We start from the raw sequence: 21,979 nt of genomic DNA on the forward strand, positions 1-21,979 counted from the left end.
TGGAATCTGCTGCCTGAGGCAGATACTCTCCATATTTAAGAATTCTTTAGATGAGCAGTCCAATCACCAACACGTAGAAGGCTGTAGACCATGTACGATGGGGACCAAAGCGACAACAGATTCTGGGATCTGGAGCAATGTTCCCTCTATTTTGTAATGATCAGTGTGCGCAAAAATCTTGTGCTCTGCAATTTTTTGCCCAGTGACAACAGCATGTGCACACTGAATTTTATATATAGAGATATTTATTTTAACAGCTAGCAAAACAGCTAAGAAGTTTGATCTCCTCTGGGTTTGATCGTTTTCATTCCCATTCATCTGCACTCATATGTAGCAGGTGTGTAACAGATAATGAAGGATTTTCTCGCCGGACTTTTGCATTCCATCCATATCTGATTTACTTACTAAATGACACTTTACAAAGTCGTTTCCAAATATCACTCCACTTCTTCCCACTTGCAAATTCCCCAGCAAATTTTGCACCACGACAATACACACAGGGAACACCAGTTTCTGTATTAAACATAAATATTTCTCGTAGCTGTACGTTCCTGACCTCATGAGCTTGCGGTTTAGCAGTTTCTACTGTTTCATTAACCCATTCCGTTTTAAATTAACACACAGTTCTTTTCCCTTTCACGCCCTGTGCACCTTTGGAATTGCAAACACCACATTGTCAACATTGCTCACATCAGAAACCAGAATAGGAAATGTGATTGTGTATGATTGTGAAATATACTTAACATACCAGTGAGGTAGAGGGTGACAATCTTTTGTGGGCAGTTTAAATTCCTTTGTGTACTAGTAGAAAAAGATGCACGCCTTAGAGGGAACATTGATTTCTGGAGCAACACAAATCTGTTGGAGGAACTCAACAGGGCAATCGGTATTGGTAGGGGGAAAGAAACTATTGTCATTTTGGGATGAAACCCTGCATGAATCCTGATACATTGTTAATTTCTTTCTTCCTACCAACGCTGCTTGACCTGCTGAGTTGCTCCAGCAGAATGTCTGTTGCTATAGACTTGATGCTGGTAAATGGATTTGATAAATTGGTACTCAATAGTGTGTATGAACATAGTGAGCTGAAGGCCCTGTTTCTGTGCTGTATGACTCTGTGACTCCATTACGTTATAACAAGTACATGATGTGTTTTGCGGTTGTATTTCTACCACTACTCTTTGCTCTCTTTACTTGGTGATTTCTGGGATATAAATTAAGGAACAGTCTTTTTTTTTCTCAAGGCAAAATGTTCCCAGAATATTTTTCTTCCTCAGGTGCAGTTATTTTAAAGGGCCAGTTGAAGTGGGTCTATATTTTTTTTAACATGATTCCACATTTCAGGGAGGAGGTTCTGAAAAAGGAATACAGGGAGTTAGGAAGGAGTTGAGAAGCAGGACCTTCAGGATAGTAATCTTGGGATTTCTGCCTGTGCCACACAACAGTGAGGATAGGAATAGAATGAGGTGGCAGATAAATACGTGGCTGAAGAATTGGAGCAGGCAGCAAGGATTCAGATTTCTGGATAATTGGGACCTCTTCTGGGGCAGGTATGAGCTGTACGAAAGGGACGGGTTGCACTTGAATCTGAGGGGAACTAACATTCTTGTGGGCAGGCTTGCTAGAGCTGTTGGGAGTGGTTTAAACTAATAAGGCGGAGGAATGGGAACCAGTGTGATAGAGCTGAGGATGACCCAGCAGGTTTACAAGTAGGTGATGGATGTAACATGAATGTAAGGAAGGTACAGATGCAGACAGAGCAAAGAGTTAAATTGTACCACAGATGCAAATTCAAAAGGGCGAAGTATGCACCTTCAGTTCTGCATTCAAATGCACGTAGCATTCGGAGTAAAGCGGACAAACCTGTGGCACACTTAGAGATTGGTGGGTATGACATTGTGGCTGAAAGAAGGTCGTAGTTGGGAACTTAACATCAACGGATATACTTTGTATCAAAAGGACAGGCAGGAAGGCTAGGCAGTGGTGAGGCTCTGTTGGTAAGAGATGGAATTACATCTTTAGAAAGAGGTGACAGGGTCAGAGAATGTTAAGTCTTTGTGGGTGGAGTTAAGAAACAGCAAAGGTTAAAAAAACATTATAGAAATCATATATAGGCCTCCAAATAGTAGCCAAGATGTGGGGTTGAGATTGCAAAGGGAGCTGGAAAGGGCATCTAAGGGTAATGTCATAATTGTAATGGGGGACTTCAATATGCAAGAGGATTGGGAAAATCAGGTTGGTGTGGGATTGCAAGAGAAAGAATTGGTTGAATGCCTATATTATGGCTTTTTAGAGCAGCTTATGCTCGGGCCTGCTTGGGGAAAGGCTCTCTTAGACTGGTGTTGGGTAATAACCCAGATCTTATTAGAGAGCTTAACGTAAAGGAACCCTTAAGAGACCCTTAAGTAATCATAATAAGATGGAATTCATACTGCAATTTGAGAGGGAGAAGTATAAGTTGCAGGTATCAATATCACAATTGAATAAAGGGAATTACAGAGGCATAAGGGAGGAGTTTGCCTGAGTGGATTGGAGGAGGATATTGGCGAGGATGATGACAGAGCAGAGGTGGCTGAAGTTTCTGGGAATAGTTCACAAGGTGTAGGATAGCTATGCCCCACAGAAGAAGTTGTTCTCAAATGGCAGGGATAGGCAACTGTAGCTGACAAAGGAAGTTAAAGCATATAAAGTAGCAAAAGTGAGTGGGAAGTTGGATGATTGGGAAGCTTTTAAAATCCAGTAAAAGACAATTGAAAAAGTTATAAGAAGAGAAAAGATGAAATATGAGGGCAAACTAGTCAATAATATAAAGCAGGATATTAAAAGTTTTTTCAGTGATATAAAGAATAAGAGGGAGGTGAGAGTTGCTTTCAGACCACTGGAAAATAATGCTGGTGAGGTAGTAAGGGGGGCCAAAGAAATGGCTGATGAACTTAATGGAGTTATGCATCTGTCTTCACTGTGGAAGACACTAGCAGTGTGCCAGAGGTCCATGAGTGTCAGGGAGCAGGAGTGAGTGTCATTGCTATTACAAAGGAAAAAGTGCTAGGCAAATTCAAAGGTCTTAAGATTGATAAGTTACCTGGACCAGATGGACTACATCCCAGAGTCCTGAGAGAGGTTGCTGAAGAGATAAAGGATGCATTGGTCATGATCTTTCAAGAATCACTTGATTCTGGCAATGTTCCAGAGGACTGGAAAATTGCAAATGTCACTCCACACTTCAAGAATGGAGGAAGGCAAAATAAAGGAAATTACAGGCCAGTTAGCCTAACCTCAGTGGCTGGGAAAGTGTTGGAGTCTATTATTAAGGATGAGGAGATAAAATAAGTCAAAGTCAGCATGGTTTCTGTAAAAGGGAAATCTTGCCTGACAAAACTGTTAGAGTTCTTTGAGGAAATAACAAGCAGGGTGGACAAAGGAAAGGCGGTTTATGCCATTTACTTGGATTTCCAGAAGGCATTTCATAAGGTGCTACACATGAGCCTGCTTAATAAGATAAAATCCCATAGCATTACAGGAAGGATACTGGCATCGATAGGGGAATGGCTGACAGCCACTGAAGGCAGCGAGTGGGAATAAAGGGATCCTTTTCTGGTTGGCTGCCAGTGACTAGTGATGTTCCTCAGGGGTCAGTTTTGGGACTGCTACTTTTCACATTGTCAATGATTTGGATAGTGTGATTAATGACTTTGTGGCAAAGTTTCCGGATGATATAAAGATAGTTGGAGGGGTAGGTAGTGCTGAGGAAGTAATATGATTGCAGCAGAGCTTTGACAAATTGGAAGAATGGGCAAAAAAGTGTCAGATGGAATACAGTGTTGAGAAATGTATGATAATGTATTTTGGTAAAAAGAACAATAGTGCAGATAATTATCTAAATGGGGAGAAGGTTCAAACATCAGAGATGCAGAGGGATTTAGGAGTCCTTGTGCAAGACTCCCAGAAGGTTAATTTACAGGTTGAGTCTGTGGTTAAGAAGGCAAATGCACTGTTGGCATTTATTTCAAGGAGAATAGAATATGAAAGCAAGGAAATAATGCTGAGCCTTTATAAGATACTAGTCAGGCCGCATTTGGAGTATTGTCAACAGTTTTGGGCCCCATTTCTCAGAAAGGATGTGTTGTCATTGGAGAGAGTCCAGAGGAGGTTCATGAGGATGATTCTGGGAATGAAGGGTTTAATATATGAGGAGCATTTGGCAGCTTTGGACCTGTACTCACTGAAATTTAGAAAATGTGGGGGATCTCATTGAAACCTACCGAATGATGAGAGGACTAGATAGGGTGGATGTGGACAGAATGTTTTGTAAGGGGTATCCAGAACCAGAGGGCACAGCCTCAAAATTGAGGGGCAACCTCTTAGAGCAGAGTTAAGGAGAGAAGTGAATCTGTGGAATGCTCTGCCACTGACTGCAGTGGAGGCGAAGTGCGTGGGTTTATTTAAGGTGGAAGTTGATATTTTCCTGATTGGTCAGTACAGCAAAGGATATGGCAAGAAGTCAGATGTATGGGGTTGAATGGGATCCGGAATCAGCCATAATGGAATGGTGGAGCAGACTCAATGGGCTGAATGGCCTAATTCTGCTCCTATGTCTTATGGTCTTATGATGGAACAGCTCTACTCAAACTGACAATTCAAGGCTTTGCATGCACATTGAGTCATAATCCTGTGATAGGCCTTCTCCTAGTGATCTCCCACTGTGACAGATGATTTAACTGCGGGGAATAAAAACAGGGTGGATCAGAATCAGGTTTATTATACTGCCTTATTTGATGTGAAATTTCTTGTTTTGCAGCAGCTGTACAAAGGAAAGACAAAAAAATTGCTATAAATTAGAAAATAAGTAAGTAGTGCAAAAATGTGGTAGTGTTCATGGGTTCATGGACCATTCAGAAATATGATGATGGAGGGAAGAAACTTCTAATTGTTGAGTGTGGGTCTCCAGGCTCCTGTACCTCCTCTCTGACAGCTGTAATGTGAATAGAGCGTGCGCCCGATGGTGATGGTCTTTAATGATGCATGTGGCCTTCGGAAGGCACCACCTCTTGAAGATGTCCTTGATGATGTGGGGTGGGAGGTTGTACTGGCGATGGAGCTGGCTGAGTCTACAACCCTCTGCAGCCTCTAGTGATCCAGTGCATTGGAATTTCCGTATCGGCCGTGATGCAAACAGTCAGAATGCTCTCCTCTATACATCTCGGGGGGAGGGGGAGCAAGATGGTTGAAATGAACCAAAGAGGAGGAAGTTGTTGAGTCGGGGAAAAGACTGGGAGTAACCCGAATGAGAGAAGATTAAGGGTTTGGGTGAAAATGCATGAAGTCTGGACAAGATTGCTTGTTGCAAGGATAGGCATTGGGAAGATGGCTATTGGCGTGGAGTTGCAAGTATGATGACCAGAGAGGGGGCTGAAGAGAACATCAGAGCTCAGAGGAACAAACAGAAAGTCCATGGAAGGCTGGAGCGTTAGAAGGCAGTAGAGTGGGATTCGGTGAGATAATAATGGGGTGTTGACAGGTAGAACATTATTAGGTACCAGTATTCAAGTTTCATAACAACTTTAGAATAGAGTGGAGGTGGATTGTGGAGATAAAAGATGATGTATTCACAAATGTTAGAACAGGAATTTACTGTAAGATAGAAGACCCATCCTGCAAGAATCTTTACTGCCAGACTTTTCTGCAACAGCCCAGACAGTCAAAGTCTGTTTTTTTCTGGTTAAGACTTAGATCTGCACTTGAGTTTCATGTAATCATAAATCAAGTATGTGTACTTAATTAATTGCATGAATGATAGATATTACCCTTTGATTAATGCCACAGTTGTGCCCAACAGCTCCATGTGTATGTATGTTACATGCAGGAAAAATCACACCGTGATTTACAGAATTGTGTGAGCTCACATCAAATACCTGGGCTAAGTTATAATGTCTGGTAAGATTCTATTACATGGTGGACAAAAGCATTGGAAATTCTCATCCATAGGTTTATCCCCCAAGACGTAAAAACCTTCAGAACCAACATTTATATATTTTATATTAAAAATTATATTGAAAAGACTAGATTTCTGCAATGCACTTTTACTGGCCTTTCAAAACAATGTATTGATAAACTTCAACTCATTCAGAGGTGCTGTACTAAACCAGGATGAGGGAGCATACCACTCCTGCCCTAGCTACTCTGCATTGGCTTCCTGTAACTTTTAGTCTTGATTTTAAAGTTCTCTTGCTTGTTTTTAAAGCTCTTAGTGGTCTGGGAATGGAGTACATCACAGAATCCCTTTCAGTTTATAATCCTGCTTGAGCTCCCAGGTCTTCTTCCGCTGGTCTCTTAAATTTAAATTTAAATAATCTCCCTTAAAAAAAAATTGGCAAGTCAGATTTTTTGAACTGCGCTCCTGAACTGTGGAATTCAGTACCTAAACCTGTAAGGGATATAACACACACAAAATGCTGGAGGAACTCAGCAGGCCAAGCAGCATCTGTGGAAATGAATAAATGGCCGAATTTTCGGGCCAAGACCCTTCCTCAGGACTGGAAAAGTAGGGGGGAAGACATTAAAATAATAGAATGGGGGGAAGGGAAGGAGGACCAGTGAGAGGGTGGGAAAGGTAAAGGGCTGGAGGAGACGCAATCTGATAGGAGAGGAGAGTGGACCATGGGAGGAAAGGAGGGGCACCAGAGGAGGTGATAGGCAGGTGAGGAGAAGAGGTAAGAGGCCAGAGTGTGGAATGGAAGAAAAGGGAAGGGGGAGGGAATAAAAAGAGAAAACATTACTGGAAGGAGAAATCAATGTTCATGCCATCAGATTGGAGGCTACCTAGACGGAATATGAGATGTTGCTCCTCTACCCAGAGAGTTGCCTCAACGTGGCAGAAGAGGAGGTCATGGACTGACAAGTTGGAACAGGAATGGGGATAGGAATTAAAATGCCAGGAAACTCCGCTTTTGGATACATTGGAGTTGCTCGACAAAGTGGCCCCCCAGTTTATGTTGAGTCTCACCAACGTAGAGAAGGCCGTGTAATGGATGCAGACGCAAGTGATACTTTTAAACACCAGTTCAAAATCTATTTATTTAACCTTGCTTTTAACTAACATCTTTTTGTCTTTCATTTTCATGTTTATTTTTTATTTTATTGTCATGTTAGCACTTTATCCCATTTTAAGCACTTTTGATTTTATTTATCAATTGAAGGGTATAATGAAATACAATACAGTAAAGTAAATCATTCATGTTTCATAAACTTTTTCTTGTCTGTGTTTATTACAAATCCATTGTCTATAAACACTATCCAAATTAATTTCACAACTAGGTGAAAGATATGTCTTAATCCTCATTAGATCATCCAAATGCTCCACTTCTAGTCTGTTTCTGGATCAACATTTGATTGAATCCAGGTTCGTGTCACAACTAGAAGCTTGAAGTCTTCCAACAACGTCAACAAGAATAGAAAGTTCTTCAAATTCTACATTTCTAAGCACATAGATGCAATGGGCTGAATGTCTCCTGTGTTAGATCAATTCACTGATTTCCACAACAAGCTTCAGCACTACTGTAGATGGGCCAATCCCTTAACAGTAATATTTTCATTTGGATTTCTGGTATGAAAATATCAGTAGTCTGATCTGTACAGTATAACATTATACAGTATACAGTATAACATAATCCATAAGACTGTTCTTAAGTATTAAATATTCCCATATTTCTGAATGTTTTACCAATTTGTGATGGTTTCATTGAAAATATTTGACCAAAAAGTTATACAATTTCTGACATATTGCACAACATAAAGACCTGGGAGACCAGCAGTCATCAAGAAAACCTGAAGCTGTCCTGAAGAAGGGTCTCGGCCCAAAATATAGTCTGTTTGTGCATTTCCATAGATGCTGCCTGACCTTCTGAGTTCCTCCAGCATTTTGTGTGCTTTGTCATTGAGAAGACTGTCATGAGCATGATAATGGCTTTTTAATGCACGGCAAGTAGATGCCTCAAATTAGTGGTCTCTGCATAGCTTCCCTTAGCCCAGAAAAGGAAAACTGCGAAGGAAGGATACACATTTATGAACTGATGGATGAGGGGTTTACTAGCCTGAAAACTGGGTGTGATCGGGAAAGAGGATTGACTTACATAAATAGGATTATACCAATCTTGTGAAAGCTCTTGAATCACATGCACTCAAGCAATGGCCCTGTGTTTGACCTGATGAAGACTCCTAGGTTCAAATATTTCATATGCACAAAACTCAAGACATCTCCTGCTACAGAGAGTGGACATCCAGCAGGAAGTATTGGAGTGTGATTCAGAGACTTAAGGGTTGTCTGGGAGATCATGGAGGGTGGGAGAAGGTCAAAGAGTCAGTGAGAGGATCAAAGCTTGGTGGAGACTGGGGTGTTGGAGTGAAGATCGTGACATCAAATGAGTTTTGAATATATTATGTATTGGTGAGAAAATGGAGAGATGATCTTTAGGGGAAGTGAGGGGTGTTAGATGATGGGGAGGGGATGTCCTCCATGTGAGAATTGGAGATGAGAGGAAGAGGATATTGGTTACTTTAGGACATCTATAATTTATTTCTTACATACGGTACTTCACATACATGAGGAGTGAAAATCTTTATGTTCTGCCTCTGTCTAAATGTGCAATGTGCAATCATAGTAATTTATAATAAATAGAACAGCGAATGTAACATAGAAATATACTCAAATCAGTGTGACTATGATTTGAGACTGTTGGTCCTAGCTTTTATACTGCAGTACTATTTCCCAGATGGTAGCAGCTGGAATAGATTGTGGTTGGGGTGACTCGGGTCCCCAATGATCCTCCGGGCCCTTTTTATACACCTGTTTTTGCAAATGTCCTCAATCATGGGAAGTTCACAACACAGAGTCCTGTGATTAAGGGAGGTACAATTCTCATACCAGGCAGTGATGCAGCCAGTCAGGATGCTCTCAATTGTGCTCCTGTAGAAAGCTTTTAGGATTTGGGGCCAATACCAAACTTCCTCAACCATCTAAGGTGAAAGAGGCACTGTTGTGTACAGACCACATGAGGTCCTCAGTGATGTGGACCCCGAGGAACTTAAAGCTGTTAATGGCTGTTAATATTAATGGCAAGGGGTGGGAGTAACTTCTCAGGGAGAAAAGTTAAGGAAGCCAGCTAGCTGGAAATACATGGACTCTTTAGACTTGCCAGCAAAACCCAGCTATGAATAGACCCTTTTAAGCAGGGCTCAACCCTCCAGTTAAAACTCCAGTTTAAAGGCCTTGCCGTTTGCGGGTTTCCTTCCCGTGGTAGAAGGTTGCTAAGTGTCATCAAATAAACACTGATGCCACTGCACATGCTCAGTAGCCTGGGACACAAACATGCCATGAAAATGGAAGTACTGAAAAGGGAAACGGTTCTTCAAACACATATGTTCAGGCACCCCTGTTGTACTGGAGGTGAAATGAATGTTTGTTGTGTTTTGTGCTCCGGCACAAAAACTGTCAAAGCTCACGGAGGACCTCTGGTGGTGCAACTGCATTGCAAGAGCACAAGCTTTAGAAAATGGTCAGAACCATTCAAATCTGCATTTGCAATCACTAATGTTCAGCCCATCCCTGTACAGTCTATTTCAAACTTGCACAAGCACGGATTGAAATATGCAAGTGCAAAATGTCCCGAACAGAGGGTGCTGTACTTTGGGTTTCCTGCTCTGCCAGTACAGTCACCACATAGTACAAGCAGAGGGGTACTGATGTGTGAAGAGGGAGGGCCGATTGCATCTCACATCTGCCCCTCTGCCCGATGCCAGGGTGGTATTAAAATTGAATAGTGCCACTCACTCTGTGGCCAGGGATAAATTCTTGAGATAATTTATCTCACTTTTTTTTAAATGTTTCAATTATATGCTAGCATTTAACTGTCAGTACAATTAAAATTGGCTCAAAAGCCTTTGAGAGTGACAAACCGTTAAAGGTGATCAGGACATTCCTGGGCTGGGGTGGCAGTTGCACACCAACTGAGGCCTATGTGATGCTCTACACCTTCCCTGCTTTCAGGTGCAGAAGATCCAGAGAGAAGTAATCACAGGCCACATTTGACCTAATTCTGCTCCTGTGTCTTATGATCTTGTGGTCTAACTGGTTAGGTTCAGGGCATTTTTATCTATTATGTTAACTATCACGGTGTCCCCCTCTTCCAACACTTCTCTCTTGTCCACACTCATCTCCTCATTTTTTATATATTTGGGATTCTCCTTAGAACTAAGATAAAACACAGGGTATTTTTGTAATGAAAATGTTTAATGTTTTATCAACATTCAAACAAGTCTCTGAAGGATATTTGTTTTATATTTTATACCCAGCTTCCTTGGAAAAGATATGCATATTTTATATGAAACTAACTTAGAGATACATATCACTCTTTGTTTGCTACTACTCACCTTTTACATTTTATATCTTAAAAGGTGGTACCGGAGAAGGATTTTAAATTACAGAAAGATTGCTGCTGTTGCATTGGTTTTGCTCTGTATGAAAGTTTCCAGTGCTCTAAGTATTATTCTCAGCTACAATGCAACGATTTTCACTAACAAGAATTATTGCTGCATGATAAAATTGTAGGTGTTATCCAGCTAAGTGATTACTCTGGATCTGAAAAATACCTACAGTACTTACAGAATGTAGCTTATATTATGCTAATACATTGTTATATGTACATATGAACATTTTAGTTAAAATGTATGCATTTGATAAATCTAATAATCACAATTTTAATTGTGATAATCTATTATTTTATGGTTAATTATAAAACAAAACACTTTTATTTCCTAGCTAATGAAGACTAATACTTTCCTTATAATGTTTGGTCTGTCCATGGGCCAAAGCTGTACACACGTCTGGTCTGTGGTCCAGCTGCAACCTTTCTGTCATGCCATGAAATTATGAAAATCTCTTAGATTTCAGTAATACAAAACAAAGACTGAAACTTACTACCAATTAAAGCAAGGTCTGTCGTCCAAATAGAAACTGCCCTTTAACAAAATAATCCCATCTCTGCTCAAGAGACTAATGGATAGATAGGATCAGAGAAGTGGATATATGCCAAATAACAGGTTCGTCTTGTTTCTAATTATATTTACAACATTTTAGTGTAACTTATTGAAAGTGGAAAATGGATGTAGAAGTTAACCTGAGCACTGAAGTAAAGAAAGTAATAAATATGCAACAGTTAAATAACATAACAGCTACTGAATTTAATATGGTTGATAAAAGATGAACCAAGGAAAATGACTGGCAGGAAGAGACTGTCCAGTTCAATGAGTCTGCTCTAACCAATCATGACGCTTGACACCTCGTGCCCCTTCCCCTCTCCTTCACACTGAATATCTATATCATCATTCAGTAGATCAAAAGCAAAGCTACAACCCAAGGTTTCTTGAGTGGAAATTCCTCTTTGACCTTCCCCCTCCCCCAGTAGTTACCTGTTAGGTGAACCCTGTTTTATCCGGATGATCATGAAGAACGTCTCTTTTGATCCCCTCAAGCTTCTTCTCTAACTGACTTTTGAACTTATGACCATGGTTTCCTGTGTCTAAATTACAATTCTTTCTTCTTAAAATCAGAGCTGCGTAAGCCAGGGAACAATCCTACTTTACCAAACTGTTTAAAAAGGGGCACAAGGAACTGGAAGGTCTGTAGCCCTTCCCTGATATAAATTTGGTTGTTGATTACAATGTTCTGATTTGTATTCAGGAAAGTGACCGCCCAGATTTGAGTACCTTCATGGAGAGTGGAGAGTGGGTCATGAAGGATTATCGAAATTGGAAGCACTGGGTGTATTATACCTGCTGTCCTGAGACTCCCTACCTGGATATCACCTACCACTTCATCATGCAGCGTATTCCTCTTTATTTTGTTGTGAATGTCATCATTCCTTGTCTCCTCTTTTCCTTCTTAACTGGATTAGTATTTTACTTGCCGACTGATTCAGGTAGGAAAAGAGTATATCAATGTTTTTGACCACGTTCTGCAGATATTGTTGGGAAAAACTTATTCCATTCCATCAGAAATGTAAAATGCAAGTTTGAGATTGTTTCTGTCATGTTTTGTAACTTCAAAACATTGAATTAACTCAAAGGAAACAGGGAGGGTCCAAGAAATATGGGTATAGCTTCATCTTTGTGCAAGGCATACACCATCACATCGTAGCGTGGTGATGAGGGCAATTAACATATTTTTAAATATAACCCATAACTAATTGTTTTAATGAATAAGAATGCTTAATCAACCAATATATATACAAGATTATTCAAATATTTTTGAAATATTAAACACACGACAATTTCAATTTCTGTTCTTTCTCCTTCTTACTGTAGAGATTTACTGTGTTCTAAATTACAAATCTTTCTCTTGGTCTCTTTCCTCAGCAGTCTATTAGTGATCACCACATTATCCACTCAGTGGCCACTCAATTAGGTACCTCCTGACCACTTTATTAGGCACTGTACAACTCCAAAGTTGCACGCTGTACGTTCGGGGCCCACTCTTCTGCACACGACTGTTGTTTGAGTTACTGTTTTCTTTCTGAGTTACTGAGTTCATGGTCTTCTGCTGCTGTAGCCATCCAGTTCAAGGCTCGACGTGTTGTGCTGTTCTGCACGTGATTGTTGTAACACGTGGTTATTTGAGTTACTATTGCCTTCTTGTCAACATGTACCAGTCTGGCAATTTCCCCCTGACCTCTCTAATTAACACGGTGTTTTCACCCACAGAACTGCCGCTTACTGGATGATTTTTGTGTGTGGGGGGGGGGAGGGGGTTGCACCATTCTCTGTAGAGGCTGTTACGCGTGTAATTCCCAGGAAATCAGTAGCTTCTGAGAAACTCAAACCACCCCATCTGGCACCAACAATTATCCCACGGTCAAAGTCAGTTAGATCACATTTCCTCCCCAGTCTGAACAACTGAATCTCTTGACCATGTCTGCGTGCTTCTATGCGTTGAGCTGATGCCATATGATAGGCCGATTAGATGTTTGCATCAATGAGGAGGTGTACTGGTGTACCTAATAAAGTGGCCACTGATTGCATATTTCAGCATCATTTTGGTAAAATATATTAATTCTCAGCTGTCCACTGCTGTTTGTTTTCGCTTCTCCTATTCAGCCAAATTTCCTCCAGTTTATGACCATGGCCCCACAACTTCATTGCCACATTCGTCCATGAACTCACCCTCATTCCCACGTATCTCACTTTTGTTCCAGTGATTTTACGTATCTCATCTTTACCCTTGTGCTCCTTCATGTACACTTCTTCATTATGTTGCTCCTTCATGTATCTCACCTTCTTCCTAGACTACGTGTCACCCACTCATTGTCCAGCCCATCTCATGTTTTGTCCCTCATTCTTTCCCTGGATTTGTACCTATATCCTCTCTCTCCATGCCTCAAATTCACCCTCTCATTCTGCCACATACCTCATCATCTCTTTCATATCAAGTTTACTCATGACCTTTCTATCTAGGTCTTATAACCGCCAAGTCTTATTTATTGCTTGAGATTTTTCATCTGTAGTCAGTCTCCCTCATTTATTCTGCAACTATTTGTTTCTTGGTCTTATTTCAGCTCCTATTTGTTCCATCAATTTGAAAATTCTCCCTAGACTCGCTGCAAATTAGTTCACGGTGGGAGAGGCCTTCCTTGCTTTTGTTTCACATATTTGTTTAGAATCACAGAGTCTAGAAAACTACAGCACTGAAACTAGCCCTTTGGCCCATCTACGCTATTCAGAACCATTTAAACTGCCTACTCCCATCAACCTGCACCCAGAACATCGCCCTCCATAACCCTCCCATCCATGTACCTATCCAAACTTCTCTTAAATGTTGAACTGAAAGTTGCATCCACTACTTCCACACTCTCACCACCCTCTGAGATGTTTTCCCTCATGTTCCCCTTAAATATTTCACCTTTCACCCTTAATCCATGACCTTTAGTTGTAGTCTCACCCAACCTCGATGGAAAAAGTCTGCTTATATTTACCCAATCTAAACCCCTCACAATTTTGTATACCTCTATCAAATCTCCCCTCGATCTTCTAAGTCCTAGGGAATAAAGTTCTAACCTGTTCAATGTTTTTCACGACTCTGAAAAGATTTTTTTTTCTTGCAGGTGAGAAGATGACTTTGAGTATTTCAGTTCTGCTGTCTCTGACTGTGTTCCTTCTTGTTATTGTTGAGTTGATCCCTTCAACTTCCAGTGCTGTGCCTTTGATTGGCAAATACATGCTTTTTACAATGATTTTTGTCATCAGTTCAATCGTCATTACTGTTGTTGTAATTAATACTCACCATCGCTCACCAAGTACACATACTATGCCACAGTGGGTACGAAAGGTGAGCCATCTTTTATGTTCAAAGTATCAGCCAGTTAGAAGTAACACTTAGAACCAGGACACACACAAAATGCTGGTGGAACACAGCAGGCCAGGCAGCATCTATAGGGAGAAGCGCTGTCATCTCCCTATAGATGCTGCCTGGCCTGCTGTGTTCCACCAGCATTTTGTGTGTGTTGTTTGAATTTCCAGCATCTGCAGATTTCCTCGTGTTTGCACTTAGAACCAGGAAACTGGAGAAAATTGCTAATCTCAGCAATAACTGTGGATAACCATTTATGAAGTTAGTTTGTTACAAGGCATCCAAATAAACAACATTTGGATCAATAATTTGCAATATAATTTGAATTTACAACTAAGAAAATTTAACTTCATTATTAAACAGGTCAACATTGTAGCTTCAATGATGTGGCCAAGTGCGAGGTCTCCTGGTTTGAGACAGTAAGGCTAACTTCACTCTCACTTTAATGATCAGATCCTCTTTGTAACGTTATAATTATAAGAGAGAGCACAGGGAGTCCAGCTACAACTGCTGTTCTAAATGGCTGCTGTTATTTAAATAGAAACTGTCCTGAGAGTGAATATATTCGGTTTGGACTTTTCACTACTAAAGTTATCATCTTCAACCTCCAGCAGTAGTGCTGCACCCTTGCCAATAATCATTCTCCTTTCCTGTCACTGTCTCTGGTTGGATCATGCTGTTTGCAATCTTTTTGTCGTTCTGGGTTGATCTTAAGGTTGCTTATGTTCTTTACCACACCACCATCCTCTGAACTACCATTCTACTATCTCGCCTCATTAACACCGATTTAACATCCAAGCTCGACAGTTCCAATGCTTTCCCGGCTGCCTTTTTATCTTGACTATGACTCCTGAGCCATCCATACTAACTCCTGTTTTCTCTTTGATGCTGAAGTCCTGCTTAGATATCACCTTTGCTCTCACTCATAAGCACATTCTGCTGGACCTCCAATGCTTCCATTGTAAAATGTTCATCATATTTAATCACCTTAATTGCAGGACTGCTCACTTTCTCTATAAGTAACTTTTGCCAAAAGTTTTCCCAAGCTCGACACAGCTCTGGCACAGATATTCCCCTCCATTTAAACAACTTGGATGCCTTCAATTACTTGGTCCCCACTCTCTAAACTCTCAGCTTAATCACTTTCCTCTTCTTTTGAAGGTTTTCTTAAAACTTACTTTAAAAACAATCTTTTTGTTTCTTTTTCTAACATACCCTTTTATGGCCTGGTCTTCTTTGTTTTCCATTCAGCCATGTGAGCATTGTAGAATATACTTGTAGTGTTCAAGGTGTTAAATAAATGCAAGTTGTGGAAAACTTGTTTGTAACAATATATATTGATTATTGAACATTATTTATACATCTTCTATTATGCAATTTTGTTTTACAGATTTTTATTGATACTATACCCAATGTTATGTTTTTCTCAACGATGAAACGAACAGCTAAGGAGAAGCAAGAAAAAAAGATATTTACTGAGGACATTGATATCTCTGACATTTCTGGAAAGCAAGTGACAGGAAATGTAATTTTCCAAACACCTCTTATTAAGAACCCGGATGTCAAAAGTGCAATTGAGGGAGTCAAATATATTGCAGAGCACATGAAGTCTGATCAGGAATCAAGCAATGTATGATTTTTTATGTTCTTAATATACAGTATATTTAATTCCTATTTCTAATAGTTGCCAATCTTGATATATATACAGTATATAAAACAGAAAATTATATGCTGATGAGCCTGACATCAGTAGTGGGAAAGTTATTGGTAGATATTCTAAGGGACCAGATATATGAGTATTTTGATAGACAGGGATTGATTAGGGATAGTCAGCATGGCTTTGTGCATGGTAGGTCATATCTAACCAACGTTATAGAGCTTTTTGAGGAATTTAACAGGAAAGTTGATGAAGGCAAGGCAGTGAATGTTGTCTGCATGGGCTTTTGCAAGACATTTGACAAGGTTCCACATGGGAGGTTGGTCAAGAAGGTTCAGTCACTTGGCATTCAAGATGAGGTGGTAAATTGGATTAGACATTGGCCTTGTGGGAGAAGCCAGATAATGGTAGTAGATTATCAACCATAAGATACAGGAACAGAAATAGGCTATTCGGCCCATCCAGTCTGCTTCTGTATTTCATGGTGGTTGATCTGTTTTCACTCTCAGCCCAAATCTCCTGCCTTATCCCTTCATGCCCTGACTATTCAAGAATCTATCAATCTCTGCCTTAAATATACCAAATGACTTGGCCTCCATAGCCACCTGCGGCAGCAAATTCCATAGATTCACCATTCTCTGGCTAAAGGCATTCCTCATCTCTGTTCTAAAAGGCCGCCCCTCTATCCTAAGACTGTATCCTCTGGTCTTAGATTCCCCCGAGTAGATGGTTGCCTCCCTGATAGGAGGCCTGTGACTAGTGGAGTGCTGCAGAGATCGGTGCTGGGTCTGTTGATGTTTGTTATCTGTATCAGTAATCTGAATGATAATGTGGTTAACCGAATCCACATATTTGTGGATGACACCAAGATTGGGGGTATAGTGGACAGCAAGGAAGACTATCAGAGCTTATAGTGGGATCTGGCCCAGCTGGAATAATGGGTTGAAAAACGGCAGATGGAATTTAATGCAGACAAGCACAAGGTAGGCAACAAGGGTAGTTCTTACACAGTGAACAGTAGGGCATTGAGGTGTGTGGTCGAACAAAGGGATCTGGGATTACAGGTCTGTAATTCTTTTAAAGTGGAGGCACAGATAGATGGGATTGTAAAGAAAGCTTTTGGCTTTCGTAAATCAAAGTATTGAATCCAGGAGATGGGTTGTTATGTTGAAGTTGTAAAAGATGTTGGTGTTGCCCAGTTTGCAGTACCGTGTGCAATTCTGGTCACCTTCCTACATGAAAGCTGGAAATAAGATTGAAAGAGTACAGTGAAACTTTACAATGATGTTGTTGGGTCTGGAGGATCTGAGTTGTAGGGAAAGATTGAATAGTTTAGGACTTTATTCCTTGGAATATAGAAGACTGAGGGGAGATTTGATAGAGACATACAAAATTATGAGGGGTATAGATAGGGTAAATGCAAGCCAGCTTTTTCCACTGAGGTTGGGTGGGACTACAACCAGAGGTCATGGGTTAAGGGTGAAAGGTGTAAAGTTTAAGGGGAACATGAGGGGAAACTTCTTCACTCAAAGGGTGGTGAGAGTGCGGAACAAGCTGCCAGTGTAAGTGGTGCATGCAAGCTCGATTTCAATGTTTAAGAGAAGTTTGCATAGGTACACGGATGGCAGGGGCATGGAGGGCTATGGTCTGGATGCAGGTCAATGGGGGTATGCAGATTAAATGGATTGGATGGGCTGAAGAGCCTGTATCAGTCCTGTACTTTTCTATGACTCCATAGTTCAAAAATTTTATGACATACTAAGGATATTTTTGCCATACTACTCAACGTCACAAATGACATGCTAAATAATGTAAGTGTTCTTTGCATCGTTTTCAATTTATGTGGACCCTCTGTGACAACTGACAGGAATATCCTTCTTGAATGTCTTTCATTTATTGTCCATCTGAACAGGACAACACTTTGCACAAGTTTGATACATGGTTATAGAATTCCTTCCAAGGATTCTTTTTCTCCTCCCTTTCTGTTCCTTAGGGACCTAGCCTTACAAACATATTATACTCAATTTAAGTGATACCACTCATTAAATCACTCTGTGATACAATACCAAGATCCACCTGTAGCTACCACTTTCCTTGACCCCTTCAGTACCAGCGTGCTGTAAAGATTACTTCTAATATCTCTGTCCGCCAGAGAAAGCAGGATCTCCCAGTGGCCACACCCATTCTGATATGTCTATCCATGGCCTCCTCTACTGTCAATATGAAGCCACACTCAGGTTGGAGGAACAACACCTTATATTCCGTCCAGGTAGCCTCCAACCTGATGGCATGAACACTGATTTCTCTAACTTCTATTAATGCCCCCCTCTCCTTACCCCATCCCTTATCTATTTATTTATTTATTTATTCATTCATTATTTGTTCTCTTTTTCTTCTTTTCTCTCTCTCTCTCTGTGTCCCTCTCACAATCACTCCTTGCCTGCTCTCCATCTCCCTCTGGTGCTCCCTTCCCCCTTTCTTTCTCCCTAGGCCTCCCGTCCCATGATCCTTTCCCTTCTCCAGCTCTGTATCCCTTTTGCCAAACACCTTTCCAGCTCTTAACTTCACCCCACCCCCTCCTGTCTTCTCTTATCATTTCGGATCCTCCCCCCCCCCCCCCCCCCCCACTTTCAAATCTCTTACTATCTCTTCTTTCAGTTAGTCCTGACAAAGGGTCTCGGCCCGAAACGTCGACTGTACTTCTTCCTATAGATGCTGCCTGGCCTGCTGCGTTCCACCAGCATTTTGTGTGTGTTGCTTAGAAAAAAATAAAAGGGTTATGTGTTTTCTGCCGTAAATGTATTTACTCAGATCAAATGCATCCCTTTTCCTTACTTCTTCAAGAAGTGTTTGCAATCTCTGCATTTCTTTGTGCCTGAGATGAGCTTCTTACCAATATCCTCTCCACCACCTTCCTCCATCTCCATTGGTATTGCCTATCTTTCCTCAGCCTCAGCCCATTAATTGCTGGAACTGTCAGCTATGTCTTCATTTCCAGACTCAGTTATTCTAATACTGTCCTGGCTGGTCTCCCAACTTCTACCTATACACTATGGAAACCCATCTCTCTACAACTGTTATCCGAGCCTGCACTAAGACCCTAACAATATCACTGGTTTTCATTGATTGTGGATACCTGAAGATGTGAAATTTAAAGATTCTAATCATTTCTGTCTCAGAGCTAAGTATTATTTCCTTGTGAGGGATTGTTTTACAATGTTAAAGGTATTCTATAAATTAAAGTCATCATTGTCTATATTTGATACAAGTTATCCATTAGTAACACTGTATTTCATTCTTTGAAAATTATTGAAAATCAAGGCAGATGATTTTTGCAAAACCAGCTTTAAAATGTAAGTGATAATTTGGAGAAAGAGGATATAAAATATTCATAAGGGTTCTTAATACGCTTGCAGATGGAAATTAACATCTATTTAATTTTTACTTCATTACTAGGCTGCAGAGGAATGGAAATATGTTGCAATGGTGATTGATCATATTCTGCTGGGTGTCTTCATGTTGGTTTGTATTACTGGCACAGTTAGTGTGTTTGCTAGCCGGCTCATTGAACTCAATCAGCAGGGCTAAGTCATCACGGTGAACAAACAATGCAATACTGGAATATCGATCCACAGAGAAGATCCATAGGTTTAGTGTTGCAGTTGTAGTCTGTTCTACAAAATATATTGTTTGCTTTATTTTAGAATGAAATGTACTTAGGGTATTTGAATACACAAAAGATGTAATTAATAAACAACATATGATCATTAGTAAACACAAAGTACGCTGCAGATGCTGTGGTCAAATCAACACGTACAACACGCTGGAGGAACTCAGCAGGTCAGGCAGCATCTGTGGAAACAAGCAGTCAACGTTTCGGGCCAATGAAGGGTCTCGGCCCGAAACATTGACTGTTCGTTTCCACGGATGCTGCCTGACCTGCCAAGTTCCTCCAGCGTGTTGTAAGTGTTGATATGATCATTAGTGAATCATAGATGAAAATTATTATTACAAAAATGCTTGAAACACGTGATCAGGAATAACTTTTTAATACATTACAAAGAAGCTTTTTTTAAAAAAAAATTTGTAATTAGATGGATAGTCACTTTAAATTTGATAGAGAAATGTGAATTGGTAAGAAAATAAAATATTAAACAAATCCATTGTTCCTTCCAAAGATTGTATTGTTGTACATTGAGAACTTTAGTCCTGTTGTATAATTTAAGTGTGTTTTACAGATCATCAATAAATATTCTGTGTGGTATGATAAAACGTTGCAGTTCTTAATTTGTTGCAAATCCTATGCAGTTATTTGAAACACAAGTTTAATTTGTCAAAAATGAAATACATCACAAAAAAATCAAAACTATATTGTTGAAGGTCTTGCAGGCATTTCTCTAGAAATCTTAATAACATCTCAAGACTTCATCAAAAATCTCTTTCCCAGTAAATGGAAACTGTTAGCCTTGTTTTAATTTAGTAGGAACGCTAATACAATGGCTGTTATAATTGCACCATCCAGTTAAAGGTAATGCTACTCCACTGGCCATTCGGCCTATCGCTGCTCCTTCCTCCCCCCCCCCCCCATTACAGTGGCTAGTTCTGTCTTGAGGTTTTTGTATTGTACAGGGTGAACACACACATTAGTTTCTTAGGTAGCTGTTTGCACAAACTTTTGTCACAACCAAACACGAGGAAATCTGCAGATGCTGGAAATTCAAGCAAAATCCTGACGAAGGGTCTCGGCCCGAAACGTCGACAGCGCTTCTCCCTATAGACGCTGCCTGGCCTGCTGTGTTCCACCAGCATTTTGTGGGTGTTGGCAAAACCAAATACTTTGAGCTATAATTTCAGATCAAGGATTAGGAATTCATAAGGGTAACAGTTAAAAGATTTAGAGGATATCTGAAGGGGGCCTTTACACCCTGAGTGGAGTGTAGGTGACACAAAGAGAGCAGTAGAATGAATGTCGAGGAGTATTTGAATCCCTGACGGACGGAAGGGTACAGGTGGGTGTCCCACGAACCGGCATTGACGTGGTGGGTCGAATGGCCTGTTTCCTAGCTGCATGGCCAGGAATCAGTAACACTGATGAGTGTCACCTGCATTCTCTATGCCACTGCCAGAAATCACTTGCAGGAGAACCGCAGAGCAAACCAGAAGGGAATGTCTCAGCTGGTAGCGTAAAGGGACGGAATGCGGCTGGGTTGTTCTGAGTGGAAAGGACGGGGTTTCCCTGCCTGTTGCTACTTCGGAGATTCCGCGTTGTGTGCGGCCACGTCGCGGATCCGGGGCGGCCGCGCCTCCGCACATGTGCCGGAGCTGGCGGAACGCGGGCCCAGGAAGGAGGAGACGGAGACGGAGTGGGATTGCGGCGTTTGAATTGCCCTCTCTTTCATTCCTCCCTGGGTCGCACACTTGCAAGTTGCGTTCCGAACCCACCCACTCACCCAGCTGCAGGCATTACATCACTGACACCGCTCAGAGACCCGGATTGACACCAAGGCAGAACTTTAGGCAAATTGCACGGCTCAAGTTTTAATAGAACATGTCTGACCCGTCCGCCAGCCCGGAGGATCGGCCCAAGGGCGCCGAGTAATGCAAAGAGCGGAGAGGCTGCCAGTTGACGGTCAGTAAAAACGGGAGGGGAGGGAAAGGGAAGGGGGTGGGGGGGGTAAATCTGACAGCGGCAGCATTGTCACTGTATTGCACCCAGTCAAGAAGTTTCACCCTCTTGCCAAATCTATTCTAGGTGTGGCTTTTCATCTGTGTCTGCGGAAGTCGGCGCACCTCGCACCACCGAAGTTTGTTTTGTTCCCGGTTGGGCTCTTTCGGAATATATGTGACGTGAGGAAGGGAGTGCGCGCTGGGTGGGAACCGCAAAATGTGCCGACGGGGACTGGAGAAGGAACAGTTGTTACCAGAGT

General features: G+C 41.2%; 2 protein-coding genes across 2 annotated transcripts in view; both read left to right on the forward strand.

The window, feature by feature from the left end:
- The window catches only part of chrna1 (cholinergic receptor, nicotinic, alpha 1 (muscle)), a 35,210-nt gene extending 15,321 nt beyond the window's left edge, over positions 1–19,889 (forward strand). Inside the window, exons 6-9 of the mRNA XM_073047189.1 lie at positions 11,735–11,972; positions 14,151–14,374; positions 15,786–16,025; positions 19,509–19,889. Of these exons, the coding sequence (XP_072903290.1) occupies positions 11,735–11,972; positions 14,151–14,374; positions 15,786–16,025; positions 19,509–19,640 (834 nt within the window). The 3' untranslated portion in view covers positions 19,641–19,889. The remainder of the gene's footprint in view (positions 1–11,734; positions 11,973–14,150; positions 14,375–15,785; positions 16,026–19,508) is intronic.
- A 1,414-nt stretch (positions 19,890–21,303) lies between these two features.
- The window catches only part of wipf1b (WAS/WASL interacting protein family, member 1b), a 134,362-nt gene continuing 133,686 nt past the window's right edge, over positions 21,304–21,979 (forward strand). The window contains exon 1 of the mRNA XM_073047184.1: positions 21,304–21,681. The gene's annotated coding sequence lies outside the window, so the exon portion shown is untranslated. The remainder of the gene's footprint in view (positions 21,682–21,979) is intronic.

Source organism: Hemitrygon akajei, chromosome 5, assembly GCF_048418815.1.
Source record: "Hemitrygon akajei chromosome 5, sHemAka1.3, whole genome shotgun sequence".
NCBI lineage: Eukaryota > Metazoa > Chordata > Chondrichthyes > Myliobatiformes > Dasyatidae > Hemitrygon > Hemitrygon akajei.